General features: G+C 57.7%; 2 protein-coding genes across 10 annotated transcripts in view; one reads left to right on the top strand and one right to left on the bottom strand.

Annotated features, from left to right (window-relative positions):
- Positions 1 to 3,809, bottom strand: part of DUS3L (dihydrouridine synthase 3 like) — a 5,000-nt gene extending 1,191 nt beyond the window's left edge. Inside the window, exons 1-10 of one of the 6 annotated variants that reach the window (XM_081499472.1) lie at positions 3,626 to 3,809; positions 3,335 to 3,514; positions 2,632 to 2,920; positions 1,862 to 2,374; positions 1,473 to 1,514; positions 1,178 to 1,330; positions 847 to 1,080; positions 614 to 679; positions 426 to 536; positions 81 to 177 (exon numbers count right to left, since the gene is read on the bottom strand). In XM_081499472.1, coding sequence (XP_081355598.1) covers positions 81 to 177; positions 426 to 536; positions 614 to 679; positions 847 to 1,080; positions 1,178 to 1,330; positions 1,473 to 1,514; positions 1,862 to 2,374; positions 2,632 to 2,920; positions 3,335 to 3,514; positions 3,626 to 3,723 — 1,783 coding nt within the window. In that variant the 5' untranslated portion in view covers positions 3,724 to 3,809. Of the gene's footprint in view, positions 1 to 80; positions 279 to 425; positions 537 to 613; positions 680 to 846; positions 1,081 to 1,177; positions 1,331 to 1,472; positions 1,515 to 1,861; positions 2,375 to 2,631; positions 2,921 to 3,334; positions 3,515 to 3,625 lie in introns of all 6 variants that reach the window. The other 5 variants (XM_081499473.1, XR_014056527.1, XM_081499474.1 and 2 more) reach the window with 5 other exon arrangements.
- Positions 3,502 to 26,427, top strand: NRTN (neurturin). Of its 4 annotated transcripts, XM_081499482.1 has the most exons (4): positions 3,502 to 4,189; positions 9,074 to 9,189; positions 22,430 to 22,648; positions 25,838 to 26,427. In XM_081499482.1, exons 3-4 carry the CDS (start codon positions 22,480 to 22,482, stop codon positions 26,260 to 26,262), a joined length of 594 nt encoding a protein of 197 aa, XP_081355608.1. In that variant the 5' UTR covers positions 3,502 to 4,189; positions 9,074 to 9,189; positions 22,430 to 22,479; the 3' UTR covers positions 26,263 to 26,427. The 4 variants fall into 4 exon arrangements, with proteins under 4 accessions (XP_081355608.1, XP_081355609.1, XP_081355610.1 ...); XM_081499483.1 differs by lacking the exon at positions 9,074 to 9,189; XM_081499484.1 differs by lacking the exons at positions 3,502 to 4,189; positions 9,074 to 9,189 and adding an exon at positions 12,307 to 12,703.

Below are 26,427 nucleotides of genomic sequence, written 5' to 3'. Positions count from 1 at the left end.
CCAGCCCGGGAGCCCCCCATCGGGGCAGGGAGGGGCCCAGGTGAGGGGTGGGCCTGGGTGTGTGACCTGTGGGGACCCACCGAAAAGGGGCATGGGGCGGGCTGCCACCACGCACTGCTCGATGTACTGCCAGTCAGCCAGCTTGGTGTAGCGTTGCTCCCGCGAGCGGCCATGGAGCTGGAGGAGAGGTGGTCACGTGGGGAGGGAAGGAGGGGCCAGGGAAACAAAGGATCAGAGAGAGAAAGAGAAAGAGACCCAGAGAGCCCGGGAGAGACGGACTGAGAGAGAGAGAGACAGAGAGATGGACAGATGGAGACAAGAGATGGAGGGCAAGCCAGAGACCAGGAGAGAGGAGACGGGAAGGAGGGATAGTTAGAAAGGGAAGTGCCTCGAGGCCCCAAAGCCTGCTGTGACCCGAGACCCACCGTGACCAGAGCTGCCCCCCAGTCCCGCAGATCGGGCAGCAGCCGGTGGGCCAGATTCACACGCTCCTGGACACCCGTGCGCAGCTTCACGGTCAGCGGCACATCCAGCACCTGTGGGAACAGGGGTGGTTGGCAGCAGGGCCTGGGGTCGGGCAGTGAGGGCTGTGGGCGGTCATCTTGGGCAGTACCTGGTTCATGCCGCGGACAATCTGCTGGAACTTGGCCAAGCGGTTCATGAGGGCACAGCCCCCACCCTGGGAGAGAGAGGTGGCTGGAGCTTGGGAAGGCAGGACCCAGGCTGGGCCTGACGCCAGCTCTCACCCCACCGCTGCCTTCCTTGTCCGGATGCAGAAAGCAAGGCCCAGAGGCCCCCACGGATTCCTAGGGACTCCACCCTCACCCACTTAGCTGGGTTGGGTACCTTCTTGAACACGAGGTCAATGGGGCAGCCAACATTGATGTCCACGAAATCCACCTCGATGGTACGGTTCAGCAGCTCAGCACATTTGGTCATGGTGTCAGGAAAGGCGCCCTCAAGCTGTGGCCAGGTCGGCAGGCAGGGGGTGAGGGGCGGTCCTGCCTGGCCCTGTACCGAGGCTATCAGCTCCTCCAGGTGCGTCAGGCTGGCACGTGGCCAGTAGCTGAGGCAGGGGGTCTGGGAGGTGATCCAGGAGAGCCTGACCCTGCACCTGGCTCTGACACATTGACAGCCAAGAGCCCCTCCTCCTTCCCTTCCTCAGGGCGGCACCAACCTGGACTCCAAAGATATCCTCGCAGGGGTGGCGTTTGAGCAGGGCCCACTCGGACGTCTGGCCCTGCAGCAGGTTGGTGCACACAGCCATCTCCCCGCAGGTCACATCCGCCCCGAAGCGCTTACAGATCCGGCGGAAGGGCAGGTTGCCACACTGGGAACAGTGGAATGCACATGTAAGGAGATGGCATGCTAGGACCCCAGACATGCAGCCAAGCCCCCAGGGCAGGGGGAGCAGTGGGTACTGCTGTGATGAGCACATTGCCAGCACCTGCCCACCCTGCTGTGGGCCCTACCGTGGTGAGTGGGGCCAGGTACAGTTTGCCACTGATGTCCAGCTGAAAGGGAAAAAAAGTACATTGACTCTCTACGCACAAATCTGGCTTTCAAGGCCTCTTCCCATAGGCTTTGTCCTGCCCCAGTGAGTCTGGCTCCTTTTCACCTCCACGCCTCTTCACAGGTCACCTAATCCCTCCATGAGGAAAGTTCTTTTCTCCATGCTTTTCTCTGCTAGAGAGCTTCTACTCAACCATCAAAGCCCTAGTCCCAACGCCCTCCCTTCTAGAAAGTCTTTTCCACTGCCCCCCTCTGTTATAGTCTGGACCCTCTGGAGCTGGGAGTGAGTGTCCAGCTCTGTCTGCCCCCAACGCTGCTAGTGTCCTCAGAGGGGGCCCATGACACATACCCGCCGCTTCTCACAGGGCCTCAACCTGACTACATCCTCATCTGTCAGGGGTCCGCAGGTCCTTAAAGGGCCGCTGGGAGGGCCAACGGTGTCCGGTTCCTGGGGGGCCAGCTGGATGTCACAATTATCCTGCCCTGGGGCACCCTCAGCCTCCCTGCCCTCTGGGACAGTGGCTTTGGGGGTGGGGCCTGGCAGAGGGCCCCTGCTCAGCTGGCACAGAGCCTGCTCTGCACGCTCGAAGTGGATCTTCCTTTTTCGCAGCTGTTGCTGCAGGGCCTTGTCCAGGCCATTGCGGACGGGCGGGGCCTGGACCAATCCTTCCCTCACCAGATTCTGGCCCTCGGGCCCCAAATGGGCCCTGGCAAAGCGGCAGGTCACACCATAGGGGCACCTGCCGAAGGTCTCAAAGAGCACACAGCTGGGGCCAAGGTCAGCAGGCTTGGTCTCCAGGTAGTGGCCCACATCATGCAGGAAGCGGCAGCGGTCACCATAGAAACACCTAGCAGCTGATTCCTGCAAGGAAACAGAGAGGCAATGAGGGAGGACGGAGAGACGCTGATGAAGGCAGTCAGGCAGCCTAGGTCTGAAACTCAGATCCCTCCCCTCCTGGCTGTGTGTCCTCAGACAAGTCAGAAACGTCACCAAGCCTCAGTTTCTTCACCTGGAAGATGGGAACAATAACGATACATCATAACGTCATGAAGATTGAACGGGGGGCAGACAGGCTCACACTCAAGGCATCTGGGACTTTCGGTGACAGTGACGCACACCTGGACCAGAGAGGGGCACAGCTTGTTCTTATCATAGTGGGTGGGCTTCACATGAGGCCGGCACTTGTTCTGGCCCCGGGCCCTCTTCTGAGCCTGAAGCTGCTCTCCAGGCTCAGCTGCCTCCTCTGCTTGCCCGTCCTCTGTCTGCCCATCCTCCAGTCGGATTCTCTTGGCCTCAGGCTCAGCCAGGTCATTGCCAGCAGGGTGTACAGCCTCGGTTTCCTGGCTGGGCTTCTCCTGCCCTTTGGCTTCCAGGAATTCATGGAACTGCTCCTTGGTGGTGAGGTATCTGCCAGCAGAGAGGCAGGAGAAAGGAGGGCTTGTGAAAGAAGTATCCTGCCTTGAGCTCAGATTTATGAACGCTAGGGAAAGGGGCTGAGAACACTTGCCCCTGTTTACATGCCTCTGTTGATGGGTACTCCTTACTTAGAACTAGCCAGCTGCCAGCCTAGGAACACTTCAAGGCCGCAGGGAGGACCTATTTTGTTCCTGGGTCCCCAGTGCCCAGACTGGAGAACTGAATGGTACGAGTATCAGATGTGAACATCCCTCGCTACCTTAGGCTACAAGAAACTACAAGTCCCAGCGTGCTCTGCAACGGGTCCGCTGCCGCCACATTTCCCAGCATGCCTTTCAGCCACCCTAACCCCAACCCCAAGCCCCAGCATGCCCCGCGGCACTTGCTTCAGACACAAGTCCTTACCTGTAAGTGCGGCGGACGGCCAGAAGTGCACTTGCGCCATTCCCGCCATACGCTAAGCCTACAGTCCCCAGCATGCACTGCGGCCTCCGCCCCCAGACCCCGCCCACCCCAGCAGGCACCGTGGTGTCCTTCGCGCATGTGACAGTTCCCAACGTGCGTGATCTCAGGTGCTCGCTGACCCTACGAGCGGATGGAAGGCCGAAACAGAAGAGCCAGCGAGCTTCCAATGCTGGGCCACTGCCCCAGCTCCCGGCAAGCACTGCTCGGGCCGCGCCTGACCTAGCGACTCACTGAGGTTTGATGGGCGCCACTCCCCGTTCCGGCTCGACGGCTCCTGGGTCGCCACCACCACCACTCTCTGCTGAGACTTCTGCCGCTCCCTCCGCCATCGGCCCCCCTCACGCCCGCTTTGGAGTGCCGCGGAAAGGCCTTCCGGGTCGCGTGTGTGTCTTCCCTGGTCTTGCTGGTGAAGTGCGCATGCCCAGGTCGCTCCAAGTGACGCAATCGTACGCGCGTCGACGTAATGGGGCGGAAACTAGGAGGGGGTGGGGCCTTGGGTCCCTTTTCTACCTCCAATCCCTTTGCGGGAAACGGAAATGTTCAATGAGTCTCTTGGGGCTCTCAAACTGGCTTCCCGCAGGCCACAATCGGCATACAGAACTATTTTGTTTTCCTGATGGAATTTTAAAATACTGCTACTTTTATTTGGGGCATTCATTAAACGAGTAACTCGTTGAATACCTATGTGTTACATGCTATCCTAGACGCCAGCGAAACAGCAGTGAATAAAACAGACCAAAAAATCCTTATGCTTAGGAGCTTAGATAGGAGTGGTGAAGACAATCAACATAATACGTAAGTAAGGTATACTGTATATTGGACGGTAATGAAGCAGGGAAGAGGAAGTAGGAAAGCCATTTCTGGTGGTTGCGGTTCTTAATAGAATGGTCAGGGAAAGCTTTTTCACTGAGGGGACATTTGAGTGTTTTTGCAAGAGATGAGTGAGAGAAACAGGAATATCAGAAGGAAAAGTGCGCCAGGTTGAGGGAACAGCCAGTACAAAGGCCCTGAGGCAGGACCCTGCCTGGTGTGTTGGACAGTGAGCCCGCTGGTTGGAGCTGCTTGAGCAAGGGAGAGAGAGGGAGGAGGTGAGAACAGGGAGGTGAAGGTCATGCAGGGCCCTCTAGGCTTTGGGGAGGATTTGGGGATTTTATCCCAGGGAAGTGGGAGAACAAACAGCACAAGGAGAGCAGAATCTAGTCCCCATTTTCCACAGTCCCCACCATTCCCTGTTGAACGCTCCTAAAGCTCCCTGTTCCTGGAAGAGCCTTGGTGCAGCACAGGCACCTCTGGGCTGTGGACTCAGCCTGCCAGTTTGGAATCCCAGCACTTCTACGTACCAACTGGGAACATTGTCCTTAACTTGGTGCCTCAGTCTCCTCATCAGAAAAATGGGGTGATAGAAATAGCTGTTTTTGAAAGTATAGATTCAATAAATAACAGTCAGTAAACATTAAAGAGTACTATTGTTGCCACTGTGTGCTACTTCAGTCATGTCCAACGCTTTGCGACCCTATGGACGTAGCCTGCCAGGCTCCTCTGTCCATGGGATTCTCCAGGCAAGAATACTGGAGTGGGTGGCCATGCCCTCCTCCAGGGGATCTTCCTGACTCAGGCATCCAACGTTGCTATTTCTTTATCACTATTATTTGCCTTGAATTATGTGAACACAGTGCAGGATGTCAATAACCAATTTCTTGGCTGCCCGTGCATTTTACCGCTAACCTTGACAAAGCTTTCCTTGAGCAAGGAAATGAGACAGAGACTGTATTCCTTGAGTGACAGAGGGACAAACTGAGGCCAGAGGCGGGAAAGGATTTGCCTGAGGCCGCAATAGGCTCAACACCAGCTTTTCTAAGACCTGGGAGAAAATGGAATGGGGGCGGGGAGCAGCTTGTCTTCCATCTCTGGCCTCTGCCGCCCTCTATAGGACAAACTGGAAATAAAACTTGGAATCAGGGACTCGGGAAGAAACCACAGCAGTCCTTGGGAGACTCTGTCCCACCTACCCACCTCCAGGGACAGGAACTCACTTCTTCCTGAGGTGCCCGCCCCATTGCCCTTGAGGTTCTACCATTGTCTCCCTGGACATCATCCCACAGGCATCCAGATCTCTCTAGGGAGACAGTTGTTCAGGTGGAGACCTGAGGCCCACAGAGGGTGACCTCAGGAATGGGACTCCCCTCTCTGGGCCTCAGCCTTCAAGAAGACCCTTCTTAGGGCTTCCTGGCTTTGCCCTGTGACAACGAGCCTTCTCTGTTTAAGGCGATCCAGAAAGCCTTCCTGTAGGGAGATAGGGAAATTGTGGACTGGCAATTAATAACATTGTGCTGTGCTCTGCATAGTCACTTGGTCATGTCCAACTGTTTGCGACTCCATGGACTGTAGCCTGCCAGGCACCCCTGTTCATGGGGATTCTCCAGGCAAGAATACTGGAGTGGGTTGCCATTTCCTTCTCCAGGGGATCTTCCTGACCAGGGATCAAACCTGGGTCTCCCGCATCACAGGTGAATTCTTTATTGTCTGATCCACTCGGGAAGCCCAAGAATACTGGGGTGGGTAGCCTATCCTTATCTTCCTGACCCAGGAATTAAACCGGGGTCTCCTGCATCGCAGGCGGATTCTTAACCAGCTGAGCTGCCAAGGATCCGTAATCATGATATGGGTATTAATATAAGTGACACATTATTAATTGCTTGTTATTATTTTGTTATAATATTGCATTATTTTAATGGCATAGTACTAATCATTTACCAGTAGCTGCACAAGTATTGAGCACTTACTGTATATTGGGCTCTGTTCTAAGCTCTTTTCATGTATTATCTCCTTTATTCCTCTCTCGGACCTTGTGTAGAGGAAACAGACATTCATCCCAACTCTATCTGAATCAATGGCTTGCAGAGGACCCGTCCAGGGGCTGCCCCATTGCCTAGCCAGAGACCTGGGCATCAGCCTCTTCTCCCGCCACAGCCTGTCAGTCCCCATGTCCAATCTGCTTTCTCTCCAGTCTCTTTCTAGCCTGTCCCCTTTCCCGGCAACTCCCCTTCCAGGCCTCAATCTCCCAACCCACCCCCAATAGCCCAGCCTCCCACAGCTCTTTCTAAAACCCAGATCTGACCATGACCCTCCCCTGCTCCCAGTCCTGCCATGGCTCCCTACTTCCCTAGTCCTAGACTATAGCCCCAAAGTTTCCGCATAATCCAGTCCCTGCTGCCTTCCCTAGCTTCATCCCTCTTCACCTCCTCACTCACTGAACTCAAGTACCAGGTTCATGCCAGAACTCCCTTGAGCTGGTCTTACCTCCCAGGCTTCAAATATGTTGTTCCCTCTCCCAGTAACACAGTTCCCTGCACCCAGTCACCTTGGTCACCCCACTCACTCTTCTGTTCTCAGCGTCATCTTCTCTAGAAAAGGGAGGCATTGAGGATCTTCCCCCCATTAAACTAAGTCCAGAACTGGTGGGAGTCGGGTCTGCTTCGGCTCCTCTGTGTCTTCAGCATGTATGTACCAGGCCTGGCACACAGTAGGGGCTCCCGGAACACTTGTTGAGTGAATGTGTCTTGTCATAACTAGGGAAACTGAGGCACTGGGGGCATACCTCCTCTGGGCCCGGTGGGGTGTCCCACCCTCACTGAGGCTGTGGCAAGGAGCTGAGAACTTCCCAGGTGCCAGCCTGGAGAGTGTGGGGACACTGAGAAAGATGTCCCCGCAACACTGAACTGGGTCTGAGTCATACAAATGCCTGACCTTGGCTGATCTGAGGAAGCAGGAGAGAGGCAGGTCGCCCTGGGGCCCCCAAGCAGGTGGGGAGACTGAGGCACTCAGGAGGGGGTAGAGCTGGGCCTGGGAAGGTGCTGCTGGCACTCTGCCCAGGCACTGGGGCTCTCCCTGCCTCCGTCCCTTCCTTTTATTCTTCCTGTTTCTGGCTTAGCCTTTTTTGCTTCTCTTTCTGTATTTCCTTCTCTCTGATGTCTATCTCATACCTTTCTTTGCCTCGCTCTTTTCCCCACATATTGGCTCTCCATCTTTCTCTCTCTCTCTGCATCTTTCGCTGCATCTGTCTCCATTTCTCTGCCGTTGTTGCCAGTCCCCCATGGTTCCCCTGCCTCTGCTGTACCTCTCTCTCCCTCCACCGTCTCCCCTGCCCTCTCTCTGTCCCTCGGCCGGTCGGATGGGGGAGGAAGCAGGGAGGAAGCGCAGGGCAGGTGCGGCCCGGGCTCTTTGCCCGCTGCCGCCGGGCCGCCCCGGATTTGCGGCTTTCGGCTTTCGTCTCCTTTATCTGGGGCTGCAGCTGCCCCTTATCTTCTGGCTTCAGGACACGAGACCAGGATTAGAGCAGCCTGGGCCAAGGACGCAAGAAGGCAGGGCCAGGCTGGCGGGTGGCTAGGGCCAGGGTGCTGGGAGGTGTGTGCTGTCGGCGCCTGTGAGCCTTAGCATCTGGGGCTGCCGTGCACATCTGAGTGTGTGTATGTGCATTAGTGAGTGTGTATGGTGGTGTACACACATCTGCAGAGTGTGACTGACTTTGGGGGGGGTGTCTGTGTTTTGATGTGCATATTTATGAATCTGTGAGCATGTGTATCTATTGTACCTGTGTGTGGATACACACTCAGTGTCCACACATTTGTGGCTTTTGTGTGTGTGGAGAGGGTTGTCTGTGATCTCCCATAAGGTTCTCAGCCCTGGCTCCACCTCTCAGCTGTCCCCCAATCCCAGGCCCAGCCTCCTTTGCTTCCCCAGCCCTCTGCCCAACCCCCGCCCCAGCCTGATGGCTTTCCCTCTTTGCAGACCTGGGACCCCCAGGGACAGGGCCTTCAACCTGTGACCTGGGGCTGCAAATGGCCCTGCAGGGACAGCTGGCGGCCCTGCTTTTTCCATCATCCTCTCCTGGAATCAGCCTGCTCCTTCCTGCCGCCCACAGGTCTCATGGGTCCCCATCCTGGCCAGTCCGGCCAGCTCCTTCCCTGGTCCCTGGGGCCCTTGTTCTGACCCCCGGCCAGGAGTGGGTGTCCAGCTGTGTTCTCGGTAGGAGCCGAGGCCTCTCTCTGCCCTCCGCATCATCCAGCTCAGGGTGAGGATAACTTTGATGAATCCAGAGCCCCAGAGCCTGGTTTCAGGGAGCTTCTTGGCTGGGCATCAGCAACCCTGTGCTGAAGAAACATGGGAACCATTTCACAAATGGGAAAACTGAGGCACAGCAAACACAGCCACCAGCATATTAGGGGGGATGGAGTAACACTCAGTGTGTGAGGATGCTCTGACTGGAGGGGTGGCTGGAGGGACAGAGAACACAGAAGGCACCAGGCCACCTCACCCCCCATGGGCTGGTCCCCAGAGGGGTCCCCGAAATGCGGCCGTGGGCCTGCAGGGCCTGGACTAGCTCCTGGAGTTAAGATGGAAACTTCTCCACCAGCCAAGTCTCTGCGTCTTGGCCAACGGCCACCAGCCTCCCTAACCCTCTGCCTCAGCCTCTACTCACAAACAGAACACTCCCCTGGGAAGCAGTGACCATCGGGCGGGGGTGGGGTGGGTGCAGTGGGCCCTCTGACCAGAGGGGACAGGGTTGGAGGAGCAGTGGGGGACAGTGGTTACATATTTGGTAGTCATCTAGCCCCAGAATTGAGCTGCTGTCTTACTGTGTGACCTGGGGGCCGATGTCTTGACCTCTCTGATCCTCAGGTTTCACAACTGCCCTATGGGCTTACAGCATGCTGGTGAAGGGGAGGCCTGGCTTGGAGCTACCTGGCTGAGATGTGCTGTGGAGGAGTCAGTGAAGGAGCAGAACTAATTTACCAGTAAACATGGGAGAGGGGGTGGCAATGGGCAGGTGGCTGGGCCTGGCTGGCACTGGCTGCCCCTGCTATGTCCTACTCTTGACCTTGGGGCCAGCCAGCTCAAATCAGTCACAGAGGTCACATGCCTTTGAGTGCCCCCTGCTCTTCACTGAGCTTCACCACCCCCCCATCCGGGCACTGAGAGACCACAGTCCCTAGCCATGGGCTGACTTTTAACGTGGGAGGTTCAAGGCTGGGTTCCACCCACCCCTGCCCGCAGTAGCCTAGTCTGGAACAAGCAAGGTTTAAAAATAAAGCATTGTAAATATCCGTGTTTCCTGCAAATAGAACCAACCCCTGAATCCCCTCGGCCTCCCAGGCAGCCAGGCTGCAGACAGCTCCCTTGACGGAGGTGGGGGGGCATGTCATGTGTGCCTCAGTTCCTGCTGCTGTGTGAGTCAGCCAGTGTGACAGGGTGTCTGTCTGTCACCACCTGTCCAGGAGGTGACAAAGCCTGTGGCTGGCGACAGAGAGTGGCCAGCGTTCTGGGTTGTATGAGGTGACATGCATTGATGTGAGAGGGTGTCACACCTGTGTCTGGTGTGATCACGTGGAGCCAGCCTTGAGGAGGGTCGGGGCTCTGGGGGCCTGAGTGTGACAGGGGCTGCCTCCTCCGTGTGTGTTTGGGTCAATGTGTGTGTCCCTGAGTGTGCAGGGGTCTCCTTCCAAGTGGGGAGCGTGACCGAGTCTCCCCACTGTGGTGGAATGTGGGCATGAGTCCTACACCCCCGGGGCCTCGTCCTCAGCCCCGCCCCTCGACCCCGCCCCTGCCCCCCTGCCCATTCCAGAGGAAGAACCCGGTCTTTCCAGTCGCTGTTACCAGGGCAACCATTTTACGAGCGTCCACATGGTGGGCACATGTGTATGTCCTGCACCCCATGTGTCTGTACGCCCCTGCCCCCATGGCCCCCAGCCCAGGCGGGGAGGGAGCGGGGTCCAGGCAGTGCGCGGTGAGCGGAGGCGGCCAAGGGGCCGCTGGTAACAGCTTAATAATGGCTGGCGGGGTGGGGCTGGGCTCCTGGTCTGGATACGGGTGTGCAGAGGGGCTGTGCTTCCCGGACCGGCACGGTGTGTGCGTGTGCGCCTGAGTACGCGTGACAACAGGGTCTCCTCGACTCCTGTGCGTTCATGGCTGTGGAGTGGGCACGCGATGCTCGGCCTTGCGTGGAGGGTTTTGTGTGAAGGCGTGTGTGTATGTGTAACAATCTGCCAAATGGACACGTGTGTGCAGGAGCAATCCTACTCCGTGCCGTGGAGTCCCGCTGGGGTTGTTCTGAGGGCCAGTGGGCTGCTAAGCGCGTGAATAGCACGTGTGTCTGTGTCTCTATAGGGAACTCTGTGTGTGTGTGTGTGTGTGTGTGGATGGCGCTGTTCTAGAAGGGTGTGCGGGTATGCATGAGAACGAGCATGGCGCTGGGTGTGACCCAGCCTGGAATAAGGTTTGGGGGTCAGCGCCTCACCCTTCCCTCCCGGCCAGGGTGTGTGTGTGTGTGTTGCTGAGAGTGAGCCCTTAACGACGCCAATAGTGGCAGACGCGTGGGCATTGCTCAGCAAGTGGCATGGTTACTCATACTTACTAATTCGATCCTTACTGCGACCCTTGCAGGATCTACTGCTAACACCCCGTGTTAACAGACGGGGAAACCGAGGCACGGAGAGGCAAGCACAGACCCCTGTTCTTTGCATCCTGGACCGGAATCGCGCAGCTGCGGGGCTCCAGTTCTGACGCACACTCACCCTTTTTCCTTCCCCGACAAATTCAGAATCCAGGCTGCCCCGCGCTCGCGCGTCCAGTGCGCCCCACACCCCCATGGCTGGGGTGCCTGTGTGGTGGGGGTGGGGGTGGGGGGTCTTAGGAAGACCTGATAGCCATACAAACCACAGGCAGCTGGGATCACGGGAATGCAGGCTGCCTGAGTCAGAGTGAGGAGGCCCCAAGAAATCAGGCCGCGGGAGTGAGAATCAGAGCATCGGGCTGCAGGAACGCAGGCGGCGGCGGGGACCCAGAGGGCAGGAGCAGAGCTCTGGAGCAGGAGGCGGGACTCTGGGGCGGGTGTTTCACCGTAACTAGGCCGGGGTGGGGCGGGGCCATGGCGGATCAGCCCCGCCCACCCTCCCAGCCCAGCCCCCTGAGCCCTTTGGAGCCTCTAGGGGGCGCATTGGGAACGCGGAACCGTCGGGGAGGGTGCCGGGTGGATTTGGGCTCTCTGGGCCGCGCTGGGCCTTGGTGCCCAGGAGAGAGCCGCCGGGAGCCAGGGGTGGGGAAGGTATCCCCCCGCAGGATCTGGCTCGGAGGCCAGACTAGGGAGAACTGCCACTTGATGAGAGGCGCTGTGGACAGCGGGTATCGTCCGTCGTCGGTCTTAGGGTCTCATTTGCTATCTTAGGGGGAAACTTTAGGTCCCAGAGGGGACCTTTTTTAGCTTTCTGGAATGAGGACCTGGGAAGGGACTGGGGCCCCCGCAATACCCAGTGAGGTGAGGGGGGAAATTGTGGGCCACGATTACCGCTTCGGGGGAGTGCTGTGGCTCTTAATTCCACGGAGGCGGATCTTAGGGGGGTCTTGAGAAGTCTCGGGTTTATGGAAGATGCGCCGTCGGGGTTCTTGAAGTGGGAGTGGGATATAGCTAACCTGGAGGGACGCTGTCCCGGAGGGGATCCCCCGAGGGGCTCCCTTGGTGAGAAGACTTTTTGGGTCCTTGAGTTCCGGAAGGGGACCGAGCAGGACGGGGGGAAGGGGTCTGGCAGTAAGACCGGTTCTCTGTGGAGTGGGGTACGCTGAAGGTCGAGGGACTGGCATGGGGGGCACTGTGGCTCTTATCTCAGCAAGAGGCCCTTGGAAGGGGGCTTTACAAAGGTGCGCCGCCCAGGCCTCTGGGGCCAGGGGATATCGCCGTCTAGGGGGGTGCTGCTGTCCTTGCACCCTTGCCACCTGCGTTGTTCAGGTCCCCCTCTGGCTGGGCGGGACTGGGCGGGGGCGTCTCCCAGTCCCGGGAAATCCGAGCCACCGCCCCTGGCCCCGCCCCCGGCCCCGCCCCCCGGCCTCGAGCCGGCCGAGCCGTCCGCGGCGGGAGCGGCGGAGGCGGCGGGAGAGCGCGCCGTGGAGCCGCTCGGAGCGCTTGGGCCCCTCGCGCCGCCGCCTCGGAGCCCAGCGCGGCGCACCGAGGCCGCCCGCGCCGTCCGTGCGCCCCTGCGCCCCGCGCCCTCCGAGCCCCAGGCCGTCCAGGGCACCCCCTCAGCCCCAGCCTCCGCCGGGCCGGGATGGCCGCAGCCCGCGGCTGAGCGAGCCCGGGGGGGCCCCATGGGCTGGCCCGCGCCGCGCCCCCCCCGCGGCCGCCCCCTCCGGCCCGGGCCCCCCCGGGCGCCGCGGGCCCAGGCGGCCCGGATGGCGGTCGCGGAGGCAGGGGCAGGGGCTGGGGCCGGCGCGGGCGGCAGGCGCGGCCGCCACTGACGGCTAGTAGGGCGCCCGGAGCAGGTAAGCAAGGGCAGAAGGGGGGCCCGCAGAGGACTGGCGCGGGGGAAGGACTGGCCCCCATGGACGGAGGGTGCAGGGGCGTCCAGGGACTCCCGGTAGACCAATAGCTTCCCGCCTTGAGCCAAGAACAAGCGTGTGTATGAGGGTGGGGTCAAGAGGCTACAGGTCCGCGCGTGGCAGGGGGTCGGGAGGGCGGTGTAAGCGCCTCTCTAAGCTAGGGTCTGGCCAAGGGAGGGGGTGGTCCCTGTCCGACGGGGCGGGAGCGCTTCTGCCTCCTCGGACCCCCTTGTATGCTTCTGGAGAGGGGTTGGAAACAGGAGCAGCCCGACGCCCCTCCCCAGCCTTTAGGTGGGCGAGACCCAGACACCCCTTCGGCCTTGTGGTCTACAAAGGGCCGCGGGAGACAACCGGATCCCGCGAACCCTGAGTGGGGGGCTGCCGTCGCGGCCCAGCTGCACGCAGAAGTAAACATCTGTCAGTGTCGCGTTCCAGCCGCGTTCTCTGCGCGCCGCCGCCGCTGCCGCCGGGGACACGGTGTCCTCCGGTAAGGGCCCAGCTCTCTCGGCTCCTGGAGCCTTATGCAGCCGCAAGAGGGCGCGAAACCATTTAGGGGGGGGTCCCTTAAGGGCAAAGACCAAATTTGAAGAAGAAAGGGCGGTCTTCTTTTTACTAAAGGTATGTCTTACTCAGGATAGTTCCAAAATTCTCCCAGAAAGTGTGGTTTGTCAGTTCACAGTCTTTAGGCGGAGGGGCCTGCATACAGTGGGCAGATGTGGGCTGGGACCAGAGACAGAAGTGGCTTCTCTCCTGGGGTGGGTGTCACCACAGTCCTCTCCCCGGGAAGCACCAGCATACATATATCATGGTGCCACTGGCCTGGCTCAGTGGGCCTGTGGTTACCTGCAAGGCTGAGGCCAGCAGCCCAGATCTGGGGAGTAGAACTAGGGCCTATGTGGGGGGCATGGAACTCCAGACCCCTGATTTTCCACACTCCTGCCTGCCCACCCTGTCCAACATCCTTTTCTGTCTGTTCCATGACACTCTTTGTCTGTCTTTAAAAGAGCCCGGGGCTGAGGAAGCCCTAAAAGGGCATGACTGGTCTAGGTGGATGTCAGTGGGGGGAGACTTTAACATTTGCCAGCTTTTCCCTGCCCCCAGCCCCTTGCTTTGGGCCCTTTGGACACCCCTCCCCACACCCTTCATTCTAGGACTGCTGAGGTTTGAGGTTCCACAACCACTCCCAGGCCTTACAGCCCACTCCCAGAGAGCTGCGAAGAGCTAGTTCCAAAGGTGCAGGGAAGAAACCAAATCACGCCTCCCTACAGTTGGGCACAGTGTCTGAAGTTCTATCATCACTGCTTGTCCCTCAGGTGATAGGCGTCAGTTTTCAGGGGGTGAGAAATGGATACAGCTTTCAAGAGTCTGGGACAAGAGAGGGAAGCAAACAGTTTGCAGCCAGGCAAAGAACACAACCAAGAGATCATTTCCACCAACGTGTATTGGACAGCCATGGTGTAGCTGACTGTTTGGGGTCAGGCTCCTGGGCTTTGTCCTTCCAGGAAGACAAACTTGAATCCAAGGTGGAGGCCAGAGTGGGGAGCAAAGGCACTACCTCCGGGTAGGAGGGTCAGGGGAGACTTCCTAGAGGAGGGCGACTGGGGTTGGGGCTGTGCAGGATGAGTAGGAGTTTTCTAAGTGGGACCGGTAAAGACATCCAGGTAGTAGAAACTGCACATGCAAAGATCTAGAGGCAGGAAAGTGCATGGGTGATTTTGGAAAATCCAGGGGGCCTGAGTGTGGGAGGGAGAGATCGTTCTGAAAAGTTGACAGAGAACTGGGATGGGGTCTTCAAGGACAGATTCCTGGAGATGGAACCTGGAGACACAGAGAGAGGAACAGGTCCTTTAATGCATCTGGCATCATCAGGTGCAGCCATCTTTGCTGAGAGGTTCTGGGATTCCTCTGCAGATGCAGCTTTCCCCCAAGGTGGGGTAGGGGAGTCTAGACCTCAAGGCCCATGAGGGAAGACAGGATCTTCCCTCTGCCCAGTGAGCATCAACTGAGCAGGCGCGGTGGGAGGTTGGTTCTCCCGATTTCACATCTGAGAAAACTGAGGCTGGACAAGCTGGAGTGATCTTTCCTTATGTGCCATGTAATTAATTCCTGAGCCCTAAGCTACCGTGTGCCAAGCTGTGCACCAGGACAAAGCAGAAAATAAGACAGGCCCAATGCCTGCCGCACTCATGAGGGAGAGGGTGGGGGGCAGACATGAGGCTCTCAAAACAGCCAGCCAGCCTCCTGGACTTTCAGGGTGTGTAACAGCCACCAAGGAAGCCTGAGTAGGGCCTGGGACACTTTGGCATCGGTGTTCAGGAGCAGAAAGATCTTCCCTTCCAATCCCAGAGGACTCAGGCTTTGTCTGGCCCTGGAAGAAATCCAGCAGGTGGCCCTCACTTGCCAGTGGGGGAAAAAAAGCCCAGAGCAAGGGCCCCACCATCCATGCCTAAAGAGCTCAGTATGTTAGGATCCCAAGGCAGAATTTGAACTTGGAGACATGGAAAAGGTGACTGGTTCCCAGGACACCTGTGTTAGAGTTTGAGACACATCAGAGGTCTGTGCCTTGGTTTCCCTTTCTGTCACAAGGCCAGGTTTGTGTGGTGTCCTCCTGGCTACTCCTGGAGGACCCAGGTCCCTCGCGCCACCCACTGGGCCCCATGCCAGCTGCTCAGCCGTGCCAGGCCTCATTAGGTTGATCCTGTTATTCTCCCCCAGGGAGGTCCCCCCACAACGCCCGCCCCAGATGCCTGTAAGGCCTGTCCCAGGCCAGCTTGGATAAGCCAGACCAGCCTGGTATGGTCGAGGTGGGAATTTTGTGGGCCAGCCGCAGAGGGCCAGGCCAGAAACAGCAGGTCTGAAAAGCAGACGGCCTCACCATACACACACTCGCCGGCCCAGCCTCCCCAAGAACACGCCTGCAGAGTGGCCGGTATAGGAAGTGGGCACTGGGCACTGGTGGGGAATAGAACCCCCCCATCTCTCCTCATCTCCCTGTCCTGTTACCTGGCTAAGTTTGCTCTGGTCACCCCGTTCCCTTTGAAAAGCTATCATCCTGTCTCTGAGCCTTTGCTCATGCGGTTCTCTCTGCCTAGAACACTGTTCCTAGATCTTCACATGGGCTCAGCACAAATCGTGCCTCCTCTGAGAAGCCCTCCTTGACCACTCAGCCTAAAAGCAACCCTGGTCACTATTGCTTCACCTTGTTTTATTTGGGGGCTGTTGTTGCACTGACAACCTCTAAATTACCTTTTCTTTCTTTTTTATTGGACTTTAATTTTATTTTTTTCTTTTATTTTTTAATTGGAGTATAATTGCTTTATGATGTTGTTGTGTTAGTTTCTACCGTTTTCTTCTTTCTCTCTCTCTCCCTTCTTTCCTCCTTCCCTCCCTCCTTTCCTCCTTTCTCTCTTACTTTTCTAGCCACACAGCTTGTGATATCTTGGTTCCCCAACCAGGGATCAAACCTGGGGCCCCAGCAGTGAAAGTGCAAAGTTGTAACCACTGGACTGCCAGGGAATTCCCTAAAATACCTTTCTCTCTTTTTTATTATCCATCTCCCTTAATGGATGGTCTGAGCTTGGCAAGGGCAGAGTCCCAGGTTGGCCTTGGTCATCCTGTGTTCCCCAGCTGGCCCAGCACCTGGTAGGTACTCCATAAGTGTTGAGTGAATCTGTTGGGGGCAGAACAGCCTGGCACATTGGGCTTCCTGCCATGTGGGTCTTCTGTTTACTTGCTAGTTCTGCTCTGCTGTGTGTCTTTGTGAAAATATTCTCCTTCTCTGGACCTCAGGCCCTCCGAAACAGCAAGACCTTGCTTCTCTCCGTCCACCCCCAGCATTACCCTTGTTACGGGGGTTGTGGAGACATTGAGAGAACAAGTTTAGAGTCAGACCCCGGTTCAACTGCAGCTCAGCCACTTAATTTCTGTGCGATCTTGAGCAAGTCACTTTACCTCTGCAAGCCTCAGTTTCCATGTGGTAAATGGGGCTAATAATAAGAACAACATCTTTTTCCAGGGACTGTGGGGGGAGAAATAAACTTGTGGAAATAACTCAGCAGAGGGCTTGGCACTAAATAAATGGAACAGCCAACACTGCCAGGTGTTAATGTTATTATTGTTGTTGTTATGAGGAAGGCCATATGGTACAGTGTTCAAGAATATGGAAGAGAGGGCACTGAGGCTGGGACTTTGAAGGATGAGTAGGAGTTTGCCCAACCACCTGAGTTCAAATTCCAGCTTGGCCATTCATGCTCTGTTTGACCCTGAGGAAGACACTTCAGTCTTTTGGACCTCAGTTTTTCTGTCTACACAATGGGGATGGTCCACACCTTTCGCTGAGTCACTAGATGTAAAGTGCTTAGAACAGCAGCAATGGTGTTGTTCACTAGTGTTAGTATTAGCTATTTTTCTTTAATACTATTATCACAAAGCAACCAACACAGAAGTCCTCCCCAGAAGTCGACTCCTCAGCCTCACTTTGGCAAAGACAGATCCAGAGCCCCTTAAGATAAGCTCAGGACCCAAGACTTGATTCTCAGAGTAGCAGGGAGCCAGCAATGGTTCTAGCAATCGGGCAGCAGGCAGCTTCTGGGTTGGAGGAAAAAGAGGAGAGGCTGGGCTCCCACCTCTGGCCAGGCCTGGAAGGTTCTGCAGGAGCCGTCTATGCCTGTACCCTCCCATGAGGCTGCCCCACAGGCTGGCCCCTGGTCCCCGCAGATGCGACATCGGAACCAGCTGTGCTAGCCAGATGTTCCTGGTTTACCCACAGATGTGCGATGCTGGCTTGTGCCTGTCCCGGCCTCCCCATCCCCACCACAGGGTGGGGCTGGGCCCTGGGGCCCTCTGAGGGAGGGGGCACATTTTTATGGGCTGTGGAATTTGTTTCTCGTTTTGCAGAACCATTGAGTCTTGTCTTGAGAGAGGCCCAAGTCCCACCCGTTTCTCCATCATGAAATGGGGCCTCAGTTTCCCCATCAGTGGATCCCTTGGGAACCCCCAGGGGCCATCTGGGGTAAACGAAATGAGCAAGGCTTCCCAGGGAATGGGCCCAGCTGCCAGCCCAGAGCTGGAGGACTGATGGAGGAAACAGAAAAAAGCATGCAGCACACGCGTCTGACACCCGGGCCCCTCTGCTGCCATCGGCCAGGCCTGCAGGACTTCACTGAACAAAATGCCCTCCCGATGAGGAGGTGTCCTGAGCAGCCCATTGTACAGATGGGAAACTGGGGCTCAGAGAGGGGGAGGAGCTTGCCATGGAAGGAGCTGTGTGCTTGCCACACAGCTTCCCTGCCATGTGATCCAGGAAGAGGCAGAACACGGATGCAAATTCAGCTGTCTGGACCCCAGGTGCCGCAGCATCCAGACACACCCTTCTCCAGGGGCTGGCCCGCAGGTGCAGCCCCACTACTGCCCACATGGCTTCCCAGCCTGGCTCGCTCTGGCCGTGGGTGGCAATGACAGCCCCACATGCAGCCCGGTCATTTCTATAGTGTGGGGCGGACCCTCTCGGACCCTTTCTGAAGTTGGGGAAACAGAGATACAGGAGGACCAGAGACAGATCTGGGAGTGAGGTGCAGGGGGAGAACAGTGCCAGTGGAGGGAGGCACCACATGGGCAAAAGCCTGGTGACTGTGGATGGAATTCTCAATGTCCGTCTTTGCCTTAAAGGGACTCAGCCAAGGCTGTCCCTCCAGAAACTCCTCCTGTCCAGCAAAGACAGATATGGACCCACATACTATGCTAGCAGAGCTGGACAAGAGGGAGGGCCCTGCAACTGTGGGGGGATGGTCAAGATAGGGAGCAAGAATGGCTTTTGGGAGGAGGGGCTATAGGAGCTGGGACTTTGAAGGATGAGTAGAAGTTTGCCTGATGGAGACAGGCATGCCTCCCCCAGACTAGAGAGATGAGTGGGTGGGGGGAGGGTTCCCCTCCCCTCCAACCTCTCCCTGGGAACGAGCATGAAGCAGTTTCCTCCCTGAGGCCAGCGGCACTGCAGGCTAAAGGCTGGTGACCCTGGGAACAGGTATGCCTGGTGGGTGTTCCCTGGGAAGCTCTGTGGAAAGGTGGAACCTTGGAGCGTTGCCGGGACATCAAGATAAGGAGCAGTGTTTCCTGGCACCATCAAAGAAGCTGCCAGGAACACCCCCACACCCTCACCCTAATTGTCTGCTCCTTGGATAATTGGAAAGATCCAGCTGGCTATGTGTCTACAGGCTGTTCATCACCCCTCTCTGAGCCTCAGTTTCCCCTCCCTCCCAGCCCTTTGCAACCTACTGTGCCTCCGCTGCTCAGTGTTGCCTGGAATCTTTACAGCCAAGGGCCACCAGCACTGGCAGCATGTTTGTGTCTGCACGCCTGTTTGCACGAGTGTGGCTGGAATACAGGATGCAGGTGATAACAGGCACGCCTGTACAAGCACAAGTTCAAGTGCTCAAGGGATGGCTTGGAGGCGGCACGTGTGTGGCCTGCCCATTCTCTGTGTCAGCGTGCAAGAGAAAATATGTGTCTGAGTGTGAAGGTGCTTGATTTGTGTGGGAGTGTGAGTCTCAAGGGTGTGCAAGAGCTCCCATGGGCATGAGAGTGTGAGAGGAGTGATCAGGGAAGCTCCCAAGTGCAAATCAGGATGTGAGTGTGTGCACGTGTGCAAATACTAGTGAGTAGTAGCACTTGAATGCTATGTTTGTGAGTAAAATGCCCACAAGTGAGAGTATGAAACACACTAGCATGTGAGTACAGTGGTGTTCAGGTGTGAGGGTGTGATAATGTTTGAGTGCGTGGCCATGTTCTAGGTGGGAAAACACCTGAGTGTGTGGTTGTGTTCAAGCATGTGAGTGGAATCCTGTTTGAGGATGTGTGAGGCCACTGAATGTGTAAGCAGGATGGCATCTGAGCATGTCGGAATGTGTGAGCTGGGCAGTGTCTGAAAGTGTGTGTGTGACAGTGATTGGGCACACATGAGAGAGAGTGTGTGTGTGTGCACATGTGTGCTGAGTCAGAGTGTATGTGAGTCTGGGAAGGCTGGGTGTGAACATGAGCTCCCAAGTGTGCTGTGTGAGTGCCCACCTTCCCCATGACACAAGCACACAGATCATGCACACCTGGTCTCCTCCTCCATGCCCTCTGCTACACCCGCTCCCCATCAGGTCCATGCCAGAGACAAACCAGTTGGGTGACCCCCATACAGAAAGGCCCATTGTTGCAGACGCTATCAGCTGTGCCTGCCAGGTCCCCTCCACCAGCGGTCCCCTGCTTTCCCATCCCCCTCAGAGCGCCAGGAGGTCTGCAGCTCCAAGGCCACCAGGGGCTCTCGTGGCTGGGCCATCTCGGGGCTGGAGACTCATATATCCTTTCAGCCCCCTGTTTTACACCAGTGCTGTACAGGGACCTTGTTCCAATCTAACAGGGAAACTGAGGCACGCCACTCCAAGACTTGGGTGTGACAACCAGAGGTCTTGCACCTGGGGGGGTTTCCCTGTCTCCTCCTGCCAGGGTGGGTGAGGCCACCAGTGTTCTTATCTTAGCTCTGTGACCCCAGGCATGTCACTTTGCCACTCAGGGCCTCAGTTTTTCCATCTGTAAAATGGGAATAAGGACTCTTGTGAAGTTGAAATGACTTAATAACATGCATTAAGTTTGTAGAATGGGATATGGCATCAAGTAGGGGCTCATTAAGAGTAAAGGTGGTGGGTTTGGGCACTTAACAAATGCCAAAACTGACCTGTTTGCTGCACAACCTTGAGAATGAAGTCTTCTCCTCCCAACCCACAGGGCTGCATGACCTGCACAACCTGTCCTCGTCACCTCCCTGCCTTCACCTCCCCTTGCTCACTTGGCTCCAGCGACATGGGGTTGCCTTGATGATTCCTTCAACCAGCCAAGCATGGCCCTGCCTTAGGGCCTTTGCACATGCTGTGTCCTCAGCACTTCAGGCTGGCCCAGGGTTTGTTTACATGGCCCCAGGTTGGGGCCCTCATTATCCATCACCCCACCGACAGTAATAATAATAGCAGTATCAAATACCACCATGGACTTCCCTAGGAGTCCAGTGGTTAAGACTCTGCACTCCCAATGCAGGGAGCATCTGTTCCATCACCTGGCTGGAGAAGATCCTGCATGCTTCATGGCCAGAAAAAAAAAAAAAAATCCAATACCACCAACAGTGGCAGGTCCTCATAATGACTCCAGAGCATTTGCTCCGCCCATGTGGTGTGCATTGTGTCAAAGAATCAGAGTGTGAGTCTCTGGATCCTTTCCTAGCTGTGTCCTTGGCCAAGCCGCTCTGTTTCGCGCCTCAGTCTCTCCAGTTATAAAACGGAGGTTACAATGCCTCCTTCCTGGGCCCAGCACCGGTTCTGGTACACAACAGAGGGTTAATAAGCGTTCTCCGTTACTTACTGTCTGGTGTAGGTCCTGTGCGGATGCATCCTTGGGGCGGGGGGAGAGGCGGTTCCAGACTTCCTGCTCTTAACCACGCCACGCCCCCCTCCACCGACACAGGCACATCACACGCAAATGAAATGCAAATAGCACGCAATTAACTGCTCTGGGCAGCGCGCAGGTCAGCCTGTGCGGCCCGAGGCGCGCGCGCGCGGGGGCGCCCAGCACCCCGCGGCCGAGCCGGGGCGCTGACCGTCATCCAGCCCGGCTTTCATCGCTCCGTGTAAATGTTTATACCGGGCCGGCCGCCAGGCCCCGCGCCGGGCGGCCGGCGGGGTAATGTAAACGCGGGCTGGAGGCCGCTCAGTGGCGGGGAGCTTCTCAGAGAGGGTGGGGGTGTGGGGGTACGCAGGAGTTATTAAACATCTACTGTGAGCATGACGCGACTAGGCAACCACAACACTGAGTAATCGGTGCCCCAGTGGGGGAAGCTTAGACATTGTGGTGACCCAGAGAGTGCCCTTGCACCGGCCTGGGGCTGGGGAGGAGGAGCAGTCAAGGAAAGCTTCCTGGGAGAGGCACCGTCTAAACTAAGACTGAAAGTGGAATGGGAGTGGGCAGCAGTGGAGAAGAGAATGTTCTGGATGGAAGGACTCACTTGCACAAAGGCCTGGAGGTGGGTTGAGGGTCCATTGCTGCCCACTTCTGGGCATCTATTTGTCCGGACGGGGGGGGCAGGGAACCTAGGTCCAGAGCAGGGCGGAAAGTCACTCTCAGGGACATTAATTTGGCTCAACCCCAGGGCTCCAGCCTCCCAGACTACCTATTCTAAGCGCCACCTCTCCTCGCCACGCTTGTCCCACAGTGCCCCCTGCTGGGGATGTCGTCACCTTCCACTCTTCCCCAGACTCCCTAGTTCCAGCCAACGCAGCCTCCTGGCTGGATTGGCCACCCTGGGTCACGCCTCAGGACCTTTGCACCGGCTGTTGCTCCTGCCTGAGATGCCATTCTCTTCTGCCTGGCTAGCTCCTACCTTTGCTCAAGTCTCAACTTTCCTCAACCCTCAGGAAGGCACTCTGGGACAGCCAGATGGGGGCGGTTCCCAGGTTACCCCTGGCACAGTGCCCACCTCCTCCTTGGCAGCATTTCCCACAACCTTGTTCTGTGGTTTCTAGATGAATCACTTCTATATTGTCACTGGTCATTAAGCAGGAGTGGTTCAAATTCAGGGGCCCCACTGTATCCCCACTAGCTGGTCCAGTACCCTGTGCCCATTTGTTTGTTGCCTGACAGACAGACAACGGAGGCCGTGTGGCTGACCATCCTGTGGACGCAGGCTGAGGATGCAGCGCTGGAAGGCGGCGGCCCTGGCCTCGGTGCTCTGCAGCTCCGTGCTCTCCATCTGGATGTGTCGGGAGGGCCTGCTCCTCGGTCACCGCCTCGGACCTGCGCTGGCCCCGTTGCGCCGGCCGCCTCGCACCCTGGACGCCCGAATCGCCCGTCTGGCCCAGTGTAAGTCCTCCCCTACCCCCTGTCTTGGGTCAGATAACCCCAAAATCACAGTGACCATAATGGTGGAATGTTGTACACAGTGGAGCGGGGCCACAGAGGCTTACTTTAGATGGGGTGGAGGGAGGGTGCAAATCCCCTCAATGGCCTGGCAGGGGTGTCAGAGTGGATGGTTGCTGGGAACTGGGGTCCCTCGGCTCAGCTGTCACAAGGAATTAGGCTCTAGCCCTGAGGGGCCCGGGGGCCAGATGGAGATTAGACCTGGGCATTCAGCCCAGGCGGCCCCTGCAGGTCAGTGGGAGGTGGAGGAAGAGGGAGGCTGGACCCGAGGCCCTAGTGACCTGCCAGGGGAGGCAGAGAGAGACCTAGAAATAGGACGAGTCCTAGAAATGGGGAGAGAGACAGACATAGAGGAACAGAGGATGGGCGAGAACGATGTGGGAAAAGGCCAGAAAATGTAGAAAAGTGGAAATGCCAACCCTGGGGGGTGTGGCTGCATGGTCCAGCTCCCTACTCGCCCCTGATGCCTGCCCCCTGCAGGTTCTGTGGGGCCGGAGCAGTGCATGGGCCCTGACTTCGTGGGTGCACGGGTGTGTCCACACATGCATCCGCGCGGGTGGATGGGGATTAGGTGTAGGCAGGGGAGCGTGCATGGGCCCCCATGGGTAGGGGGTGCGTGCACGCCTGTGTGCAAGTCCACACCCGCCCTGCCGACCCACACAATCCTTCTTTCTTATCTTCACAATGGACAAGGGTAGCCTCTGGCGCAAAGCTCCATTTCCGCCCCCGCTGCTCCCCCCTTCAGGCTGCTAAGTCCTTCCCAGGACACTGGGTCCCAGAGACCCGGGCTCCCCAAAGCTAGTGCTCCAGGCCCTGGGGGCAAAGGCCCAGTGGTGGAATTTCAGGCACCAGGGAGGATCTCGGCCCACCATTGGGTCCTGCCTGCCCCACATCCTGTCCCCGGATCCAGCCCTACTGGAGAAAGGACATGGATTTCCATACCCCAGAGTCCCAGTGTTCTAGGTGCTGGGATTAATGCGCTGATGGAGGAATCTCAGGCTTGAGCCAGGGAGGTGCAGGCATCATCTCCTTGTATTCCAGACCCTGTGCACGTGGCCAGGCCTGCTGGAAGGACAGGTATACTAGAAGATTATTGTTTATCTGAAATTCACACTGAACTGGGGATCTGTATCTTAACCTGGCAATCCCATGGATTAACTCTAGACACACATCTTTGGGGTGGGCACACGAAATGGTGGAATTTTAGGCATCATTAGTGAGCTGCTGCTGCTGCTGCTAAGTTGCTTCAGTCGTGTCCGACTCTGTGCGACCCCATAGACGGCAGCCCACCAGACTCCACTGTCCGTGAGATTCTCCAGGCAAGAACACTGGAGTGGGTTGCCGTTTCCTTCTCCAATGCATGAAAGTGAAAAGTGAAAGTGAAGTCGCTCAGCCGTGTCCGACTCTTCGAGACCCCTTGGACTGCAGCCCACCAGGCTCCTCAGTCCATGGGATTTTCCAGGCAAGAGTACTGGAGTGGGTTGCCATTGCCTTCTCTCATTAGTGAGCTAGGCTCACCCTGATCCCAGAGCAAGCAGTGCTTGCCACCCTACTCCCACCCATCTCCCAGAAGATGCTGTTGGGTGGCCCCCCATTTCTACCCTCCCGGCCCCAGCCAAAGTAGGGACTCTGCAAGTCTCACTGAGCAAACAATGAAAGTAGGGTACAGCAGGGTACAACGGGCTGTCATCTGCCTGAAACTACAAGGCTCAGAGTGGGCAGAGCAAGGCTCAGAACCGGGGCTTGTCTGCTCTTGAGACCCACTATGGGAACAGACAGCTCCCAGGGTGACAGACAGCCCTTCCCCCTTGGGCCTCCCAGGAAGCTATTTCTTTTGACAGCCAGGTGCGCCAGCCTTGGGGGCAGGTGGGAGCTTAAACTCGGGATTTCCTCTCTCAACCACAAGAGTGACTGCCACCTGCTCAGGGCTGGGAGCCCCCTGTCAGCAGACCCAGTGTCAGTTCAGTGCTGCCTGCCATTCCGATGTCTACACTTCTCTCCTGGGGCTGAGGAGCACTGGGGCAGGACCAGCTGCTTGGGAAATAAATTTAGGCCGTGGAGCCCTGGGAATCTATGGCTCAGGGCATCTCCAGGCCGTTGTGGAAGAAGAGGGTTGGACTTGCACCAAACTTGGGCACGGGAGGGAAGTGGGAAGACTGTTTGGTTTTCTCTCTCTCTGCCACCTGCCAGTGGTGTGGTCTTGGGCACCTCTTTTCCCCTCTGGATGCCCGGTTTCCTCACCTGTAACATGGGGGGAGCCCCTGACAGTAGCTGCTGTCATCCCATGTGGTAGGGCCAACACACAGGTCTCAGTGTCTGCTGCTCCTCTGTGCATTTTGAGAAGCTCACACACTCTGATTTGGTGTTGTGAAAGGGGAAATTGAGTACTGCTACACGGTGAGCAGGAGGGATGGGGGGAGGGGGAGGCGTTGTGAACAGGCCAGAGGTTCAGAGAAGATGCAGAGGTTTGGGTGGGGATCCCAGAGAGGGAGTGAGAGACCCATGAGAGCTCAACCAGAGTAGGGGGTTGGGGTGTGGGAAGCAGGCCCCCAACACTGCTCAGAGAGGATGTGCCAGTGTCCTGGGGCAACCAGCATGGGGTGGGGACAGCTGGGGCCCAGGAGGGACAGGGATTTGGTTCACTACACCCCCTGCTGAGAGCCCCTTTTCTTTTCTCCAGTGAGGTGAGAGCAGCTCAGTGAAAAAGGGAAGAACTCCCAGTGCTGCCCTGCATAGGGATGGGGTCCACGGAGAGTGGTGGAGGGGTGTGCCCACAGGGAGACAGACACCAGGCCGGCTCAGCTCAAGTTGGGGCAGACTGGAATGTGGTACAGGAAATGGTCTGGGCAGTCCATCTTAGGGGTAGGGTCCAGAGAAGAGTGCTGGTAGCCTTGGGGACCCAGCCTGGGGGCATGGATATGCAACCCTCCCCTTACGCGCACGCTGCCCAGAAAGAGTGCGTGAGCCGGAATCCGGAATCCGGGAGCAAGATAAGATGTGGTCGGGAGAGGGTGCACTAACTAGCACCTGAGTCACCACAGGGTTCCTTTTCGCAGAGGAACAGCGTAGATATGGCGCTCCTTCCCATGCATCCACCCACTGATCCCTCGGCCCCTCTCCATCCCCTCGCAGACCGTGCACTGCTGCAGGGCGCCCCGGACGCGGTGGAACTTCGAGAACTAACGCCTTGGGCCGGGCGGTCCCCTGGTCCGCGCCGTCGGGCGGGGCCCCGGCGGCGGCGCGCGCGTGCGCGGTCGGGGACGCGGCCGTGCGGGTTGCGCGAGCTCGAGGTGCGCGTGAGCGAGCTGGGCCTGGGCTACGCGTCGGAAGAGACAGTGCTGTTCCGCTACTGCGCAGGCGCTTGCGAAGCGGCCGCGCGCGTCTACGACCTGGGGCTGCGACGCCTGCGCCAGCGGCGGCGAGTGCGGAGAGAGCGGGTGCGCGCTCAGCCCTGCTGCCGCCCGACGGCCTACGAGGACGAGGTGTCCTTTCTGGACACGCACAGTCGCTACCACACGGTCCACGAGCTGTCGGCGCGCGAGTGCGCCTGCGTGTGACCCTACCTCAGCCGGCCCGGAGAGACGGCGGCCACGGCCCCCGCCCCGACGGCACCCTCGGTCCCGCCTGGCAAGCCCCGCGACAGACTGCCCACGCGCAGAAGATGCCGTACAGGGCTCAGGACTCTCGCGTTAACTGTACCAAGATAAAGTGTGGAAAATTCA

Source organism: Giraffa tippelskirchi, chromosome 6 (genome assembly GCF_054371585.1).
Source record: "Giraffa tippelskirchi isolate mGirTip1 chromosome 6, T2T-mGirTip1v1.2.pri, whole genome shotgun sequence".
NCBI classification, from domain to species: Eukaryota; Metazoa; Chordata; class Mammalia; order Artiodactyla; family Giraffidae; genus Giraffa; species Giraffa tippelskirchi.
This window is presented reverse-complemented; position numbering and strand designations above follow the sequence as displayed.

Coding starts and splice junctions, on each gene's coding strand:
- NRTN (XM_081499483.1), top strand. CDS start 22,480: ATGCAGCGCTGGAAGGCGGCGGCCCTGGCCTCGGTGCTCTGCAGCTCC. Junction 22,649..25,837: donor AATCGCCCGTCTGGCCCAGT/GTAAGTCCTCCC, acceptor ATCCCCTCGCAG/ACCGTGCACTGCTGCAGGGC.